The 16,968-nt window shown below is 37.1% G+C and overlaps 2 protein-coding genes across 3 annotated transcripts in view; one reads left to right on the forward strand and one right to left on the reverse strand.

Annotated features, from left to right (window-relative positions):
• Positions 1-4,249, reverse strand: part of SPATA6L (spermatogenesis associated 6 like) — a 37,684-nt gene extending 33,435 nt beyond the window's left edge. Inside the window, exon 1 of the mRNA XM_081942895.1 lies at positions 2,761-4,249. Coding sequence (XP_081799021.1) covers positions 2,761-2,799 — 39 coding nt within the window. The 5' untranslated portion in view covers positions 2,800-4,249. The remainder of the gene's footprint in view (positions 1-2,760) is intronic.
• Positions 4,250-4,284: 35 nt separating this feature from the next.
• Positions 4,285-16,486, forward strand: CDC37L1 (cell division cycle 37 like 1, HSP90 cochaperone). 2 transcript variants are annotated; one of them, XM_081942897.1, is made up of 7 exons: positions 4,285-4,454; positions 7,013-7,282; positions 8,382-8,472; positions 8,746-8,861; positions 10,223-10,345; positions 11,369-11,527; positions 12,695-16,486. In XM_081942897.1, exons 1-7 carry the CDS (start codon positions 4,380-4,382, stop codon positions 12,779-12,781), a joined length of 921 nt encoding a protein of 306 aa, XP_081799023.1. In that variant the 5' UTR covers positions 4,285-4,379; the 3' UTR covers positions 12,782-16,486. The 2 variants fall into 2 exon arrangements, with proteins under 2 accessions (XP_081799023.1, XP_081799022.1); XM_081942896.1 differs by having other exon boundaries at positions 4,288-4,454; positions 7,013-7,294; positions 12,695-16,116.
• The last annotated feature ends 482 nt before the right edge of the window (positions 16,487-16,968 follow it).

Raw genomic sequence — 16,968 nt, forward strand, 5'->3', positions numbered from 1 at the left:
GAACTTTATTTCAGATGTCAGAAAATAGATGAAGAAAGGAGAGAAAATTTGGCAGAAATAATGAGAGTAATCTTGACAGAAGCACTAATGATAACAAAAGTTAAGCTGATAAAAAGAGCAGATAGAGGGTTTCGAATTCTTATAAGGCATGCAATGAACAACAAGTTCTTAAGAGAAGTCCACATAAGACTTATCAAGAAAACACTTAGAATACAGACTTTACAAATAGCAAGAGATATTGGACTACACTATCTCTGGAAGGATATAGGATGATGAAATGAAATGTCACAATAAATTTTAGTTAAATGTAGTTAAAGTTTGAGTGCTATGTGCAATGTAATAATAGCTATAGTCAAATAAATGATTAATAATGATAACAAAGCATTTATATATGCTAGATTGATAATATGAAATTTTATACAATACTGTAAGTGAGGACTATGGAGATGATGTTGAAAAGCCTTTTTATAAAAGATAAACAATTTTATATAGAATAGAATATAAAGATGCAATATCATTGGATGATTTCAGGATGATGTAATAAAATGTCATAATATAAATTTACTTTAAATTTAATATGCCTTATGTTGAAAGGATGTAATAATAGCTAGGCCTAATGGATGTTTAATCATTATATCAATTTGTATACATGTATATTAAATTGATGATACTAATAATGGGGGGAAAACATGCAATTGAAAATTATTAGAGAATGTTATCAATGCTAAAATGATAGAATGATTTAGAATAGGAGGAAGCATAATAACAATGTATACAAAGATATCTTGATTGTCAATATGTGAATTTTGATAAAATTCAAATAATGACTATGGAGAGGATACAGAAAGACCTTGTAACCAATCGACACACTGTGTGTAGTTGACGAGGCTTTTATGTTATATGTGTTGTCTGTTTGTGTTTGTCTGAAAATAAAAAAATATTTTAAAAAAAACCTATATGGCTGTGTGATTCCAGGTAGCTTTACAACACTAAAAACAGTTAAAACATTTTAAAAAGCCTATCATAGTTTAATGGATTTTAAGTTTAAGAAAATTGAATACATATAAAAGTTTTGCTTATCTATTGCTCTATTATTCAGTTTTCACCATAACAAAAATCTAAAACACAATCCATAAAATTGCACTATATCCTGGTTTGCATTAAGATACCTTAAAATGAATGAAACTTTAGTATGAGGGCTGGGATTAGAATGATTATTAATATTGATTGTTGATTAATAGTATTAGTATTAATATTGATTAATATTAATGAATGAAATTCAATGTAGAAGTAGAAGTAAAGTTCTACACTTAGGCAAGAAAAACCAACTGTACAGGAACAGACGAGGTCAAACTTGGCTCAATGTCAGTAACTTTGAGAGGGATCTTGGAGTCCAAGTGGACAATCACTTAAATATGAGTCAACAATGTGTGGCAGCAGTCAAAAAAGCAAATGCAAATCCTAGGCTGCATTAATAGAGGGATAGAATCAACATAATGTAAAGTAGTATTAGTACTGCTTTACAAAGCTTTAGTATGGCCCCACTTCAGTGGTGGGATTCAAAAAATTTTACTACCAGTTCTGTGGGCGTGGCTTGAGGGGCATGTTGAGATCTGGAAAGAGTGCAGAGAACAGCAAGATGATTAGGGGACTGGAGGCTAAAATATATGAAGAATGATTGCAGGAATTGGTATAAACTCTCCTGCTCAAGCAGGGGGTTGGATTGGATGGCCTCTGGGGTCCTTTCCAACTCTGTTATTCTATGTTCTATTATACTGGGAATTGCCTGCTAGAATAAGTGTTAATGTGAATATTTGAATTGGCTCTAGGACAAAGTTACAGTAAAGGTTAGGATTGTTTGAGACCTAGCTCAAATTTTATATTGAGCTTTAGAATCACTTCTTATGCTTCATATTAATTTTATGTATTTTTTCCCCTTAAGAATTATTCTTTCTCTTCACTTTGGAGTGAATATATATTTTATGTATAGATTAAGGTTAGAGTCTAGATGAAGTTAGGTTAAGGACTGCAGAAAGTATATGCTAATAGTAAGCATCAGGGTTAGTGTTATAGAGAGTTTTAATGCATAGAATTCCTTTAAACTTATATTAAATTGAGTGCTACCTCAATCCTTTGATGGCCAAAGATTGAAGTTAGAAATCTGTTAGCAAGTTGGTTAGCATCAATTTTATTGCAATTTTATAAATAGTAATTATTTTTTGGTTAATTTATCAAGTAAGATTTACAAGTAGGGCAATGTTTGACAGAATATTGTTATTTAATAGATTGAGTTAGTTAGGGTTAGAACAAAAATTTTAACACTATTAACCTAGGTTGGGAGTAGCTCACTTTAGCAGTGCACAGAAAGCAAAGAGTGACTTTTGCTTTTCTTCAATGCATTTTTGGATTAGAACAAAAATATTTGAATCAATAATGAATGAATCACGATTGCAAAAAATGTCTTGGGGTGGGGTGTAAAGGGACAGCAGACCTGGATCACAGAGATCAGGAATTGCCAAATTTCTCAAATTATTCTCTTTTGCAACTTCACTACCGCTTTTTGCAGAATAGCATGGCATCTAACGACCCGAACCTTCTATCAACTATCTCCCTACCCCACGCACGGCCACCTTCCATGAACCACTGAAAGGAAAAAAGGCACATTTCCTAGTCCGGGATTGGTGTGTGTGTGTGTGTAAACATTTCCCGCTCCAGCTACCTTTGCAAGATTCCCCCTTGCTGGCTCCGTGCCCCTCTCACCGCATGGATCTGCAGCTCCACCACTACTTTCAGCGGCATCCCCACCACCTTCGCTCTCGCTCTCCACCCGAGGTCTCGGCGCGAAAAGGGGGGCCCAGTCACGACACCTGTCCCGTGGAAGGAAAAAGCGTCGCGTGTCACCCTGGAGACACCAACGTTCCAGCAGCCCCGGCTAGGCGGAGGGGAGGGGAAGGGAGGGGCCTCGGGGAGACTTCAGGCGGGAGCGGCCGGGTCGCCTCGCAACTTCAGGCGTGGGTGGGTGGGAACGATCCCCGGTCGCTTGGGGGATAGGACTTCGGTTGGGCAAGACTAATCTTCGCGGCTGATCTTTTTGCTCCCTCAGTTTCTCCTCCTTCGGGAAAGGGGATCGCCCAGCCCCGATCGACCGAGAATTTTTGACGTTGTGGTGCAGGCTTCCAATATTGATAGTTCAGGGATTTCAGGACCGCCTGTTACATGCGGACCAAGTTGTGAAAGTAGTTTGAATTAAACGGCCCCTTCGCTTTCCAATTTGATGCAATCCAGACTCCGGGTGTTTTAAAATGAACGGAGAACTTCTCTTTTCTTTTTTCCTCGCTTGCCTCTCTCTCTCTTTCTCTTCTTCCTCTCTCTGGGAGTGGATGTATTGACCAAGTTGTGAAAGTTGCTGGAATCAAATGGCCCGTACCTTGCGAATTTGGTGCAATCCAGACTCCAGGGGTCTTAAAATGAACCGAAAACTTCCCTTTTTTTCCTTTTCTTTTTCCTCCTTGCTTGCCTCTCTCTCCCTCTCTCTTGGGAGTGGATGTATTGACCAAGTTGTGAAAGTTGCTTGAATTAAATGGTCCGTCGCTTCCCAATTTGATGCAATCCAGACTCCAGGGGTCTTAAAATGAACCGAGAACCTCCCTTTTCTTTTTCCTCCTTGCTTGCCTCTCTCTCCCTCTCTCTTCTTCCTCTCTCTCGGGTGTGGATATATTTCTTCCAAAAACAAAAGAGAAAATGGAGCATCATCAAGGCTCCCCGACCGGGAGCCTTTGAATTCGTCGGCTCAGCTACTAATTGGGGTCGGTGGGAGCTCAGCCTATCTGGAGAAGAGCAAAGCAAATATCTGAAAGACCGATGGTCGATGCGCCATACATGTTTGTGTATTTTTTTTTTGCAACAACAATAAAAAACCAGCAATCCCGTGTGGTGACTTTAAAAGGGAAAAAAAAAACCTCCGTGGATCTTACGTACAAACACAGGCGTGCGGGATCGCTTGTATAGCTCTTATATTTTTAAGCGAGATAAAACTTCTTATTTTGCGCCGACAAATGACTGCCAGCGGATCCGCCGGAGCCGCGCACGGAGTAGCCGAGGCACCATTCACAAATTACTGAAGCGCGCGCCGTGGTATAGCGCGCCTCCCCGGTCTCCTAGCAACGTCCTCCACGCCCGTCAATGCCGAGGCCGTCACGCGATAGAGTCAGAGAGAGGAGGGAGGCAGCGCGGTGAAATCATAAATAGGGGACGCGTCGTTGTTGCCGGAAATGACTTGCAATCTCGCTTCCGGTGGGGTCTGCAACGGTTTCGGGTAGCGGCGCAAGCCAGGAGGAGGAGGGGGAGGTCCTCGCCTTTGGGTGGGCTTGGGCGAGAGAATGGCGCTTTGGCCTCCGCGTTCTCGTGAGGCACCTTCGGGTCGGGTGGAAGACCTTTCAAACCCAAATGTACAGGTAGGCTCACTTTCTGCGTAGCGACGTCGCTTCTTTCGCGGCCCTTTAAAAGACTCGTCCGCAGGTGGAACATGAACCTCCCTCCGCCTGCGCAATTCTACCCTGGCTACAGCCCTAAGCTTATTTCCTTTCACCCTCTCCTTCTTTCCTTCTCTCCTCTCTCCTTCCTTCTCTCCCTCCTCCTTTCTCTCCTCTCTCCTTCTCTCCTTCCTTCTTCTCTCCCTCCTTCCTTCTCTCTATCCTCTGCTCCCTCGCTCCTCCTTTCTCACCTTCTTTCCTCCCTTCCTCCTCCCTCCTCTCCTTTCACCTTTTCCTCCTTTCTCTCCTTCCTTCCTTCCTCCCTCCTCTCCTTCCTCCTCTTCTCCCTCACGCCTTCTCTTCTCTCCTCCCTCCCTCTTTCCTTCTCTTCTTTCACCTTTTTCTCCTTCCTTCCTTCCTCTTTTCCTCCCTCACGCCTTCTCTTCTCTCCTCCCTCCCTCCTTCCTCCTCTCCTTTCACCTTTTCTTCCTTTCTCTCCTTCCTCCCTCCCTCCTCTCCTCCCTCCTCTCCTCCCTCACACCTTCTCTTCTCTCCCCCTCCCTCCTTCCTATTCTCCTTTCACCTTTTCCTCCTTTCCTTCCTTCCTCCCTACCTCCCTCCTCTCCTCCCCCCTCCTCTCCTTCCTTCTTCCTCTCTCTCCTTTCTCCTTTCTTCCTCCCTCTCTTCCTCCTCCCTCCTTCCTTTCCTCCCACCCTCATAATCTCAGGCATTTCAGTATTGACCTGTTGTCCTTAATGGACTTGGCTTAATGAAAAAAACCTCCTTTGAGGGATTGAGATTAACTCAATCTTGTGTGGCATCCATTGCTCACAGAAAACTCCTTATATGTTCTGCATGGCTATTATATAAAGATCTGTATTAATTTTCCTATAATCTATTGAAATAAATGCCCCTGAAAAGAACCATGTAATCCAATTCTGTTCCTGTTTGCCTACTCTACTTGTGTAGGCGTATTTAATGAGGGCTACATTTAGTAAGTATCATGCAAACTATCCCTATTCAAGTAGTCCTCATTTTATGACTACAGTTGAGCCCAACAATTGTTGCTAAGTGAGACATTTGTTAACGGAATTTTTCCCCATTTTACGACCTTTCTTGCCACAGTTGTTAAGTGTATCACTGTAACACGGTTGTTAAGTGAATCTGGCTTCCCCAGTGACTTTGCTTGTCAGAAGGTCACAAAAGCAGATCACATGATCCCAGGACATTGCAACCCTCATAAGTATAAACTAGTTGCCAAGCACCTGAAGTAAGTTCGGAGAACCGATAGCGGAAATTTTGAGAAGTTCAGAGAACTGGCAAATGCCACCTATGGCTGGCTCCAGAGTGGGGTGAGAATGGAGACTTTGCAGTATCCTTCCCCTGCCACACCCACCAAGCCACATCCACAGAACTGGTAGTAAAAAAAATTGAATTTCACCAATGGGACCACCTATATGTATTTGTTCTGGATCTGTGCTCAAATAAGTGAAAATTTGCTTCTAAGGGCTGTAATCTGATTTTCACAATTAGAAGGTAGTCCTATTGACCTTTGTTGTAAGTACAGAAGTCCACAATTGTGATTTAGGAGTCTTTCCCACTGCTGCTTTTAAGTGTTATTCTGTCTCTCTTGAATTGGTTGAAAGTTATACTGATGTGAAAGATGCTGTCTCCATTGGCAATCTCTGTCCTGCCTCTATTGTCTGTGTTTCAAGTCATTGAAGTAATCTGATTTCCATTCAAGGTAATGATAGCGCCCAACAAATTTTATAGATCGTGCAGATATCTTTGGACTAAGGGGGGGAAATACTATTATTAACACAGGTTAAGGACAATTTAAGCTTTTTTCATTCGTGGCTAAGAACTAATTTTTATGTCTTTAGCTGTCTTGTACTTAGAAATAGTTCAAGTATGTGAATATTAAAATGAGAAGGAGTATAAAGTCCTTGATTATATATATTTTAATAAACATTGTTATAATTCCTTCCTGTGAAAAAAGATAACCTTGTATGTAATAAGTTCAGTCAAAATGATTTAAGGAAGCCAAGCAATTTTTATCCTTTGCTGACTATCATTCTACAAGTTCAAAAATATTTATTATGTTGACAAGTACAAGGCTTTTGACTGATTCTTAATTATGTGATAAAGAAAATGTAACATGGTGCCATTATTAGCATATGTGCATAGTAAATAAGTACATTTAGTGAGACATTCAGATTAACTACTGAAGTAGTAATAAAATCTGATCACAGTGTATCAGTGTGTATATTCTCTCTCTCTCCCTCCCTCCCTCCCTCTCCCCCTCCCTCCCTTCTTCCCCCCCTCTCTCCCCCCTCTCTCTCTCACACACAGAATGGCCAGAGGCAGGATAAATTGAAGCACACACCCCGTATATTTTATTGAGTCTTACCCATTCATATTATGTAACTGTTTCATATGCAATTTCTTAAGAAATCTTAAAAATTGGTTCGTTTATCCCCAAGTTTCATGTAATTTTGCCTGTCTTATTTCCAAATAATAATGGAGACATTAATTTGCAGACTTATAATGATGGAATCGAACTGGCTTGCCAACAGCAAAAAGAATTTGTAAAGAGTTCTGTAGAATGCAAATGGAATTTAGCAGAAGCCCAGCAAAAACTTGGAAGTTTAGCATTACACAATTCAGAATCTCTGGACCAAGAACATGCCAAAGCACAGACAGAAATTGATGAATTGAGATGGAGAGAAGAAGAATGGCGGCGGAAGGAAGAAGTATTAAGACAGAAAGAGAGACAGAATTTATGGAATATGGATTTTGTTAGCAAAGAAGTATTTAACAAGGTATGGAATGATCCAGATTGTATTAAAAAATTCTGCATTCAGGTTTTCTTTGTGTCTGAGTTTCTGAAGTAACAACTTCAGGTATACCTAAACTCTTCATAAAATTGGGCCTCTAAAGTTTGTTTCTTCTGAATCCTGTAAGAATTTTGTAGAGCACTACTATGCTAATTGAGGTCTGAAGCAAAATATCAAGATACATGGGAGGAATGTATAAATTACAGTGATTCACATGACTTATTTCTGTTGGCATTAGCAATAGAAAGTATTTAAATTTAGGCTTGCTTCCACAGTAGGATTCTTTAATATTGCTTTATTGCAATCAACCAGAATGCCTTCCTGGTAGCCAGAAGATTTACTGGATCTTCTTTACAACTCTGCCAAAAAAAAAAAAAAAAGAATGGCAAGAATACATTCTAGAGGCATTATGGAAAAAGCTTGATTCCAAATCAGCAAGATATATGAATCTGCCAGCGAAAACGGGCTCTAGAGCTCAGTTTTTGGTTGTGATGGCCTCTTGCAACCATCTGCCAGTGAAAATGAAGCTCAGGAGGGCCGCATGCAGCCCCCACCCCCACCCCCAGCTCCGTTTTCACTGGCAGAGGCACTGCGGGCCAGTCCCCACAGGCCAACTCTAAGCACCCCATGGGCTGGAGAAAATGGGGCATTAAGAACAATTAAAAAATGCCACAGACTTAGAGATTAAAAACGGTTTTAAAAGAAATTATTAATTTTCAGTACATGCTAAATAAGTTAGTGTTGCATTTACATTAAACATGTAAATACATAGCCTAGTTTAAGACACTGGAAATTATAAGGTAGAATCAAAGAAGTTAGTAGAAAAAAATGTAAAACCTGAGTGAATGAAAAATTCAGTTCAGATTCAAACTGATGTATAATCAGAGTAGCTTCTCTAATCTAAATAAGTAACTCTTACTGACTATAGAGAGACCAAGTGTATTTTAATTAGTGTTAATGAAATGGATGTAAGTAGTCCAAAATACCCTTGAGGACTATTCACAATGATAATTAAGCAATTATTAATTAACTATCAGATGTGACATTTTAGTATATCATATTTTGTTTGCAGAGTTTTATTAATCAAAAGAAACGAAAAGAAACTGAGGAAGATGCATCTAAATCATTCATGCAAAAACATGAGGAGAAAATTAGACATTTTGGTAAGTTTTTTTTCTTATTATTCACTTTATGACCTACATGTACAGTAATAATGTATTTCTAGTTTAACAAGTGAAATATTTTGCCTAAAATCCTTGAGCTGCACCGTTTCTGAGTAACTGAACTAAACAAAGTATTAATCTCTCATTACTATGGGATGGGTGGCATTAGCAAAACGCCCAATTTATTCCTGCCTAGCATAAATGGGACTCAGTTATAACCAAGTATTTTTTCAGCTTTAGGAAAACTATTTGTTACATCTCATTGTTCTTTAGGAATGTTGAGCAGATGGTTTGATAGTCAGAGATTTCTCTCTGATCACCCATACCTTGTCTGTGAAGAAACAGCAAAATATCTTCTTTTATGGTGTTTTCATCTAGAAGCAGAACAGGTATAATTTCAGTATTTCGATGTTGTAATTGGAACAAAGCTGTTTTTCTATTTACGCTAAATTGCACTGAGGTTGTCCATGTTGGGAAATGTACTAATTTCAGTATCATATTTTCTTCTGGACTTAAATATTTTAACTTCCCAGTGGCAATGCAAAGTTGTATTTCATATTAGCACTGAGAATTAGATATTCTGCAAAGGCTTAATGCAATGTTTAAGATGATTTGTTATTTGCTAACTGAACCTTCATAAAATCAATAATTATATAAAAGTCAAATTCTGAAGTCATTTATTCAGTAATAGATATAATGCATCATAACTGTTCATAATCTCTATATAAAGAATTAATTTGTGGATGGGTAAAGCAATTAGTTTTTAAACCATAATCTCAAAATCATTTACTCTAAGTAACATTGCTAGATTGATATTTAACCACAGAGTTGTACATTTTGAAATGTAGTATTTGGTTTACATTAATAATTGGCCATTGTTACAACAATCACCCAAACACTTTGAATGGCCCTTTTTATTAAGCTTGAACATTTTAAAATTCTAAACTGCAAACTAATGACTGCAGTCATAATAATTCTATTGTCTGATGTGTTTTCAGAATCAGATTGATTAAGCTACTTCTGTGCAGCAGCTCATTTGGAAATACTGATTTATCTATAGTATTACATTTACATATGGGTCTGTGTAGTTATAGCATGTCTTTCTATAAACATACTGTGAGCTAATACTATATGGACATCTTCAAGTACTATTTGTAAAAAGAATTATTGAATTCTTATAAGTCGAAGAATTATAGGGATCCTGTATTTCACATCACACTTTCTTGGCAATTAACTAATATATTTTGGTTATCAAAGGGAGCTTTCTAGTGCATAACTTAGTTTGGTCCACTTAATATGGGCTTCTTGAATTGTTGCTTTATTAGTTTGCAAATGTAGTACAGGTAGTCCTCAACTTACACATTTACTTAGTGACTGAAATTGTAAAGCTGCTGAAAAATATTATGACTGGTCCTTACAAAACCATTTCAGCATCCCAGCAGTCATATGATCAGAATTTAGATGCTTAATGACCAGCCTGTGTTTACAATGGTTGCATTGTGTCAAATTCACATAATCACCATTTGTGATCTTCTGTCAAGCAAAGTCAATAGGGGAAACTTAAAGGCTTCACTTAATGACCACACTGATTTGTTTAATAACAGTGGTAAAAAAAAAGGTCATAAAATCAGGCATGGCCCACAGAATGACCACTGAATCACAGATGTTCCAGTACCAATGTAGACATAAGTTTGAGGACTGCTTGTACGTTGCTTGTTTCTAACAGATTGTTTGAATTGTTTTTTTATAGAAAGGAGCTCTAATGGAACAAGTAGCTCATCAAGCTGTAGTGATGCAGTTCATTATAGAAATGGCCAAGAGCTGCAATGTGGATCCCCGAGGATGTTTTCGCCTATTTTTCCAAAGAGCTAAGGTGATGACGGGTGCTTTCTGTTCAACATGGAGGGAGGCGGGAGGGAGGCCATTTTAAAAAGTTTTTAGGAATCCACTTTGAAGCCTAGCTAGACTTTCTTCTTGGTTGTTAGATGCTAAAGTGCTTTGCCAAGAGAATCGTTTGGTGGGATTATTGCTATTACTGTTTTCATTGTCATTATTTCACTCAATGCCCCCCCCCATCTTAAAAACAGTAATTCTGGGTGGCTAATAAGATAAAATAAAAATCAACTAAAAAGATAATCATATAACTAAGTATAGTGGCAGCCACACACAGCACTTCCTAGGTATCATTTCTTTATAGATGAAATCCTCTATGCCTCTTCTGTTGGACACACAAGTAAATTTACATACGTAAATGGACCTTATCTCCTTATCTCTTTTCACTTCCTCAAGCACAATCCAAAACTATTCTAAAGATTCTTCATCTTTATAGGGACCTATTCTTATACTGTTTTGTGTTTAACAGATTATGTGAATGTAAAATTATTTCCTAAATTATGTAAGAAACTATGAATGCTATTCACATAGTCTGAATCATACAATGGCAAAAATATGAGTGTCCATTCATTCTGTTGAAAAGATTATAAGGAGGGGGTGGAAATTTGCTTTGTGAGCAGTGCTTTTACTATTGATGGTCAGATTGAATGTATTTCCCACTAAGAATATTCGTTGGAGACATAACTCTAAAATGGCTGAATAAATCTCTCTAACATGTCTTCTGAGACTTCAGGAAGTTTAAAATGTAATTACTAGCACTTATTTAAATTAGCAATTTTATAATTGTAAATTAGTTCTATTTTACTTCAGTGCATAAGAGCAAAATGCCAGAAGACTTTAGATAGCTCTAAGGTATATTCTGGCATTCTAAGTATACACTTTTAGTTTAGTCTCTTTTTCCATGATTAACTCTATAGTCTGCTTGGCTGCAATTATTTTTTAGCACAAAATATTGAAAATTAAATTGTAGGGTTATTTAATTGCTTTTGTGTTTGTTTGACAGACAGGGGATGAAGGCTATTTGGAAGCTTTTAAAAATGAACTGGAAGCATTCAAATCAAGAGTGAGGATTTGTTCACAATCCCAGAATTGTCAAGCTATGCCTGTTCAGAATCCTTTATTTCACAATGATCTGAATTGTATAGGTGGACTTGCACCTCAGGTAGCTTTTGTTTAATTGTGTTTACTATTGGAGTATCAAGGGGAAAAAATCTTTACTTCCCATCTTCTTCTTGGTATCACTTCCTTACATTCCTTCTCACAGCTCATGGTAGAAAGCCTTAGCTTAATTACTGTTAAGTAATTAATATATATCATTTCACCCAGTGGGTTGAATGAAAAGAAGAAAAGCTAATGTTTACATTTATTTATTTATTACGAAAACATCCTGTCTTGGTGTCCACTGTCTCTATCTCTGGCCTCCCTGTTGCAATATTTCCCACTATTTTTTAAGTGTGGTTTCTGGCTACTACAAAGTTGCCTATTATAGCAAGAAGCCAATCATTCTAATGGTTACAGCATTTTCCCCCAGTTAGTTTAGTTCATTGGATGATTTATTTAAGCTAGAGCTCTCCAGCTGCCATCTTCACTAATATGTGTGTGTTTCATAAGCTAATGTGCCTGATTAAAATATTGAGCAGGACTATTTCCAGAACAGCTGGCAGAGGAATTCCTCACACAACGTATGTCTAGTGCATGCCATTGTAATCTCTGCTTCCCTGACATTGTTTCTTGGGGGTGTTGTGCCAGTTCCTATAGTAACCAATTCCTGTGCTAAAATAATTGTATTATTTTTAAAAACAGCAGTTACTTGCTTAGCAGTAATACATGAAGGAAATTCATACTTGATTCACGAAGTCAAGGAAGCACTTTGTGAGACCCAGCACAACTTTTGAATATATTTTCCCTTATGAAGAACTAAAGGGAGGAAGTGAATGATGCTGTGATAGCCCTCTCTTTTTGAGATGTTTACTTATTCCTCCTTTTCCAGTTTGTTTTTGTGAAGGACTATAATATTGAAGACATGGGTAGAACCATTCAGAAGCTTTAACTGTTATTTTCATTCATTGCCTGCTGGCTTTTGGTGGGAAATCACAGGCTGGAATTTGGGTAGCATAATCTCAGGAGGATTCCATTCCTGTGGAAATTAGCTTATCTACCTTTAATCCAGTATAGTTTGAGATGTGATGGCATTGAATCTTGAGTGAAGTGTCCATGTGTCCCACCACGATGTAAAAAAAATGTAAAGCTGCATCAACACAAAGCAAAGATTTTAATTACATGTTTTTCAGAAATTGATTTCTGGCCTGTTGTGTGCTCTTCGTTGCAGAATGCAGAATCGCTTCAAGGCTGCAGTTTGCAGGGTTTAGTGGTACACAGAGAGGAAGAAGAAGCTAAAATGATGGATACAGTATAGTACTCTTAAGACTGACGCCAAGTACACTTCTTTCCAAGAGAAGAAGACGGCAATTTCTTAAGACTTCTTTTTATGGGTGCTGCACTTTATTTTGAATGGGGGGGGGATTGTTTTGTTTTGAGCTTTTGGAGAGAGAGTAAGGCAGAAACACACATCATTTTCTTTGAAAAACAAATGTGCTGCTATCTTCCTTCCTATTGTTTCTTACTTTTAAGAAAGGGATGTTCTTGTAATTTGCTGAATGTGAAACTACGTTTTCTGCTACTGCTAAAATCTTGCCTTTTAATTTTAGAAATCAAAGTATAGAAATCTGCACAGTTGCAATGTTTACAAATGATTCCTTCAGGAATCTGCTTTAAACTTATTAGATACTACCCAAGAGTTGCTGTGGATACTAAAGATCATTGTAATGTGTTCTGTTGCTTGCATCCTAGGCATTCAAATTTGATTTGATCACAAAAAGCAATAAATCTATGATTGCTATCGGTGTTGCATCTCTGGATGGCTCACACAAAAGCACTAGCCATTTATACTACAGGGATGTTTTTTTAACTGTTTCTGAACGAAAGCCTTCTGTATTTTATTTTGATTCTTACATATCTTGATGTGTAAATGGCCATAGTGGAATTATAACCAGTATTTCTGGAGATTGATCTGCATATGTCACAAAGTTTAACTTTTCTTAATCTTGGAAATGAGAACAATATGACAAACATCAGCCACAGCTAAGTGTTTCATCAGGTGCCAAATTCTGGTCGTCGTCCCCCCCCCCCTTCAGATCTGAGCTTACAATTTTTTATTTGGTAAACTGTTGAATGCCTCAAACGAAATAATCAGTGACTATTTTAAAACCAAACAACCCAAATAGCCACGAAATTACTTTGGTACAGGCTTGATTCTGAAATGTTGTCATTTAAGTCAAACTGTGTAAACCTATTCTTATAAATTTTTTACAAAGCCCAAAATACTGTAAAACATTTTTTCTATTATCCTATCCATCTGTTTCTGAATTAATCACCTTTGACGTAGCAGTATGTTAAAATACAACTTTGTAAATGCTGTCAGTACATAATTGCATTCAATGAGTAGTCTTGAACCATCGTAGCTCTAGAAGGATTTGTAGATTCTGTCCAAAAATATACTTGCTTATGATAAAGTCCCTAAGAAGCAATATTGACATGCAAGATAAGTATGTTATTGACCAGGGCTTTGCTGCTTTCTTTAGGCTCCTAAATTTATCTCCTTTAAACGGAATATTCACAGTGGGAACTACTGAATAAAAATAACCAAGTCTCAACTCATTCACACAATCTTCCCAGAATTGACAAAGTTCCTTTTGGGTCATGTTTTTTGTATTGAATGAAATTTAATGTAAGTTTTCTGATTAAAGCAAGCTATAATCTCCCTGGGTCTCACTTAGTACTATGAATTGGGGGTGCTTCCTTCTTTAAATGTCATAAGTGTAGAGGCTAATCTATCATTCTGGATGTTTCCCAGAATAGCTTCAAGTAGTGAAGTGTTCATAAGAGTAAATCATGATTAGTTATTTCACATTTCTGAAAATCTAATCCAGAAAGAAAGGTCAAAATGAGACACTGGTTTTAAAATTAATATTCAGTGATTGATTGAAAAGATATTTTTATGCACTAGCAACTCTCTGGAACAATGGATAATTTTTTTAAGTGTAGCAAGGGAATATCCATGCTAGAATTGGCTAACAAGCAACTGGTGATCTGTGACTTGGGTCTTGGTTATTTTAATTACGATGAACTCTGGTTTTAACAAATTGGTTCAGATGACAAAAGATCAGAAAGGCCTTAATGATACTAACTGTGTAACATCAAGAATCTTATTTGCAAAAAACTAATTCTGAAAACCCAATTTCCCTAATTTATGCAGACATATATTGCAATTTAATCTTTTGGGTTGAGACATAATAATGTGTGATTCTGATTTGTAACTGACTGAGAAATGATGTTTGATTATGCTCACAGAATAACAGAATGGAGGAAATAAGTCTTGAGAAATGGAGAATTGTATTGAAGCATCGCTTCTTTTAAATTCAGCCACTATTTTTAAATGGTTGCTTACATTGCAACATTGTAATATACTTTCAGAGATCACCTTTTATACTTTTCAAATTTGTGGCCTCAATCTTTCTGTATTTTTAAGTACTTTTTTCAGCTCTGTGAGAATAGAAAAATATGGTTGGGAGTAAAAACTGGATTTCTTTTCTGTTAATTTTCCTGAAAAAAATGAATCTGTAGCAGTAATTTGGAGCAAGCAGGGAAAAAGCCCCATGTGATTTAAGCAGTAAAACAAAACAAAAATAGAATTTTTAAAATTTAAGTAGAACAAAATTAGGGAGGATGAAGCAAAACTAATCAGTATTTCTTTCCAAAAATAAATTATCTTCTTTGGAACATGGGAGTGGTGGGGTTCTATTTGAATTCCTCCATAAATAATCTAATATAGAAAATATTGTGTGTTGCAAGATTGGCAAAATCAGTCTCCTGAAATTTTCCAATGGAATTCTAATTTAGATGCAAGTGACTGAGATAGTTACATTTTTATTTATTTTTTTACAGTTTTAATGAAAGCAATAGAAAAGAATTTGCCATCTGGATCCTTGTGGATAGGTTGAGTTGCATTGCTTAGAATTTCAGACCATTCCCAACACAGTAAATCAGCAACAAGTTTGTGAAATGGCTTTAGCCACCTGTATTACTACTGTGATTTTAACTTAACATTGTAATATCAGTGGAAAATATGAGACCAAATTTGATAAGAACAAGACTATTAAAGTCAGTAGAATTTTTTTTGCATGAAATGTAAGTATATGAGAAAAGCAGAATCCAGTTTCATGTAGCTAATACTCTGTTATCAGAAAGAATGTTCTGAACTCAGCTTATTTCTAAGATAGTAACTGAGCTGGAAATAAATTCTTAAAGCAAGAGAGTAATGTGGCAGAAGAGAAGTTGGCTCTGTTTTATGTAAACATTTGGCTATCCACTGGGTATAATAAAATAGCCATGGCTGTCTAGTGTGGGTTTGTACCTATTTTTCTAGCAATCTGATTAAGACAAAGAGTGTAGACATTTCAATTTTTGAAGGCAAAAAATAACAAGTACAAAATCTGAGCACTAAAAATTGCTGGCTTGCAATAGGTTGGGAAATAATACTCCTCTTTGGATTGTTCTGGGCACAGCTAAAAAAAGAATTAAACTGATACAAGTTAAGAATGTGTTTTATCTGACAACATTGTTTTGCCTGTGATTTTTTTTCCATTCTGTTTCTGTATTCACCTTTGCATCATAACATCTGTTTTTCCACAATCATGTTTCTTTTGTTGACCATTTCATTAATACATTTTTACAGCTGTTGTATAATCCAAAGATTCTGAAACTAAAGTTACCTATGAGCAACTTTGTTCTGATCTGAGACAGATGATGTCAGGCCTGTATTCTGAATTTTTCCCTCCATTTGACTGGCATTTAGGGTAGCAGAGGCTGTTTGAAGCAAGGCTTTTTACCTGTGTGGAATGGGATTTTGATTTTTTGCTGTTTTCAAAGTCAAATACAGAAGGAGTATGAAGAGTGACACTGATCAAAGCTAAAACTGACAAAAAATATACCGGCATCATAGTCCTTTGCTTATTAAAAAGGTGTATTCATTAAAGGCAAGATTATATTTGTTAAAATATGAGTTATGTTTGTCTTTTTGATTTGTAGAAAACCATTTTCAGTGATCCATAGACCCCATATATTTCAAGCACTTGGTTGAGGGGAAAAGTGAGAACTGCTGATTTACCTGATCAGGTTCTAGCCAATTTGCCTTGTGACTTCATTAGATTGTTCTAAAGCAGTGACTCCAAATCTTGGAAACTACCAGGTGTGCAGACCAACTCTTGTGATTACCCAACCAGCCTGGTCCTTGCCGAGAATTTTGGGAGTTGAAGTCCATACATCTGGCCCTCCCTACTGCTGCAGAGCACTTTTCCAAAGCCTTAAGAAGAGGGCAACGTGGCAAAATTTTGCTTCATGGTCTGAAATATATTGTAAATTTAAGATTGCCCCACGTGAAGTTTGAAATTAAAGTATAAGTTGATATTAATAAAATAACTGTACTTTTGCTGTAATGTGTTTGATTTAATCATGACTTGAGACTATCCAGAATCATGATTTTAA

This window comes from Natrix helvetica (assembly GCF_964273705.1).
Source record: "Natrix helvetica genome assembly, chromosome: 2".
Classification (NCBI taxonomy): Eukaryota; Metazoa; Chordata; class Lepidosauria; order Squamata; family Natricidae; genus Natrix; species Natrix helvetica.

What these genes read in the sequence shown, in the direction of transcription:
- CDC37L1 (XM_081942896.1), top strand. Translation starts at nt 4,380, where the DNA reads ATGGCGCTTTGGCCTCCGCGTTCTCGTGAGGCACCTTCGGGTCGGGTG. An exon ending in TTTCAAACCCAAATGTACAG is followed by an intron (nt 4,455 to 7,012) that starts GTAGGCTCACTT and finishes ATTAATTTGCAG; the next exon opens with ACTTATAATGATGGAATCGA. An exon ending in GGAGAAAATTAGACATTTTG is followed by an intron (nt 8,473 to 8,745) that starts GTAAGTTTTTTT and finishes ATTGTTCTTTAG; the next exon opens with GAATGTTGAGCAGATGGTTT.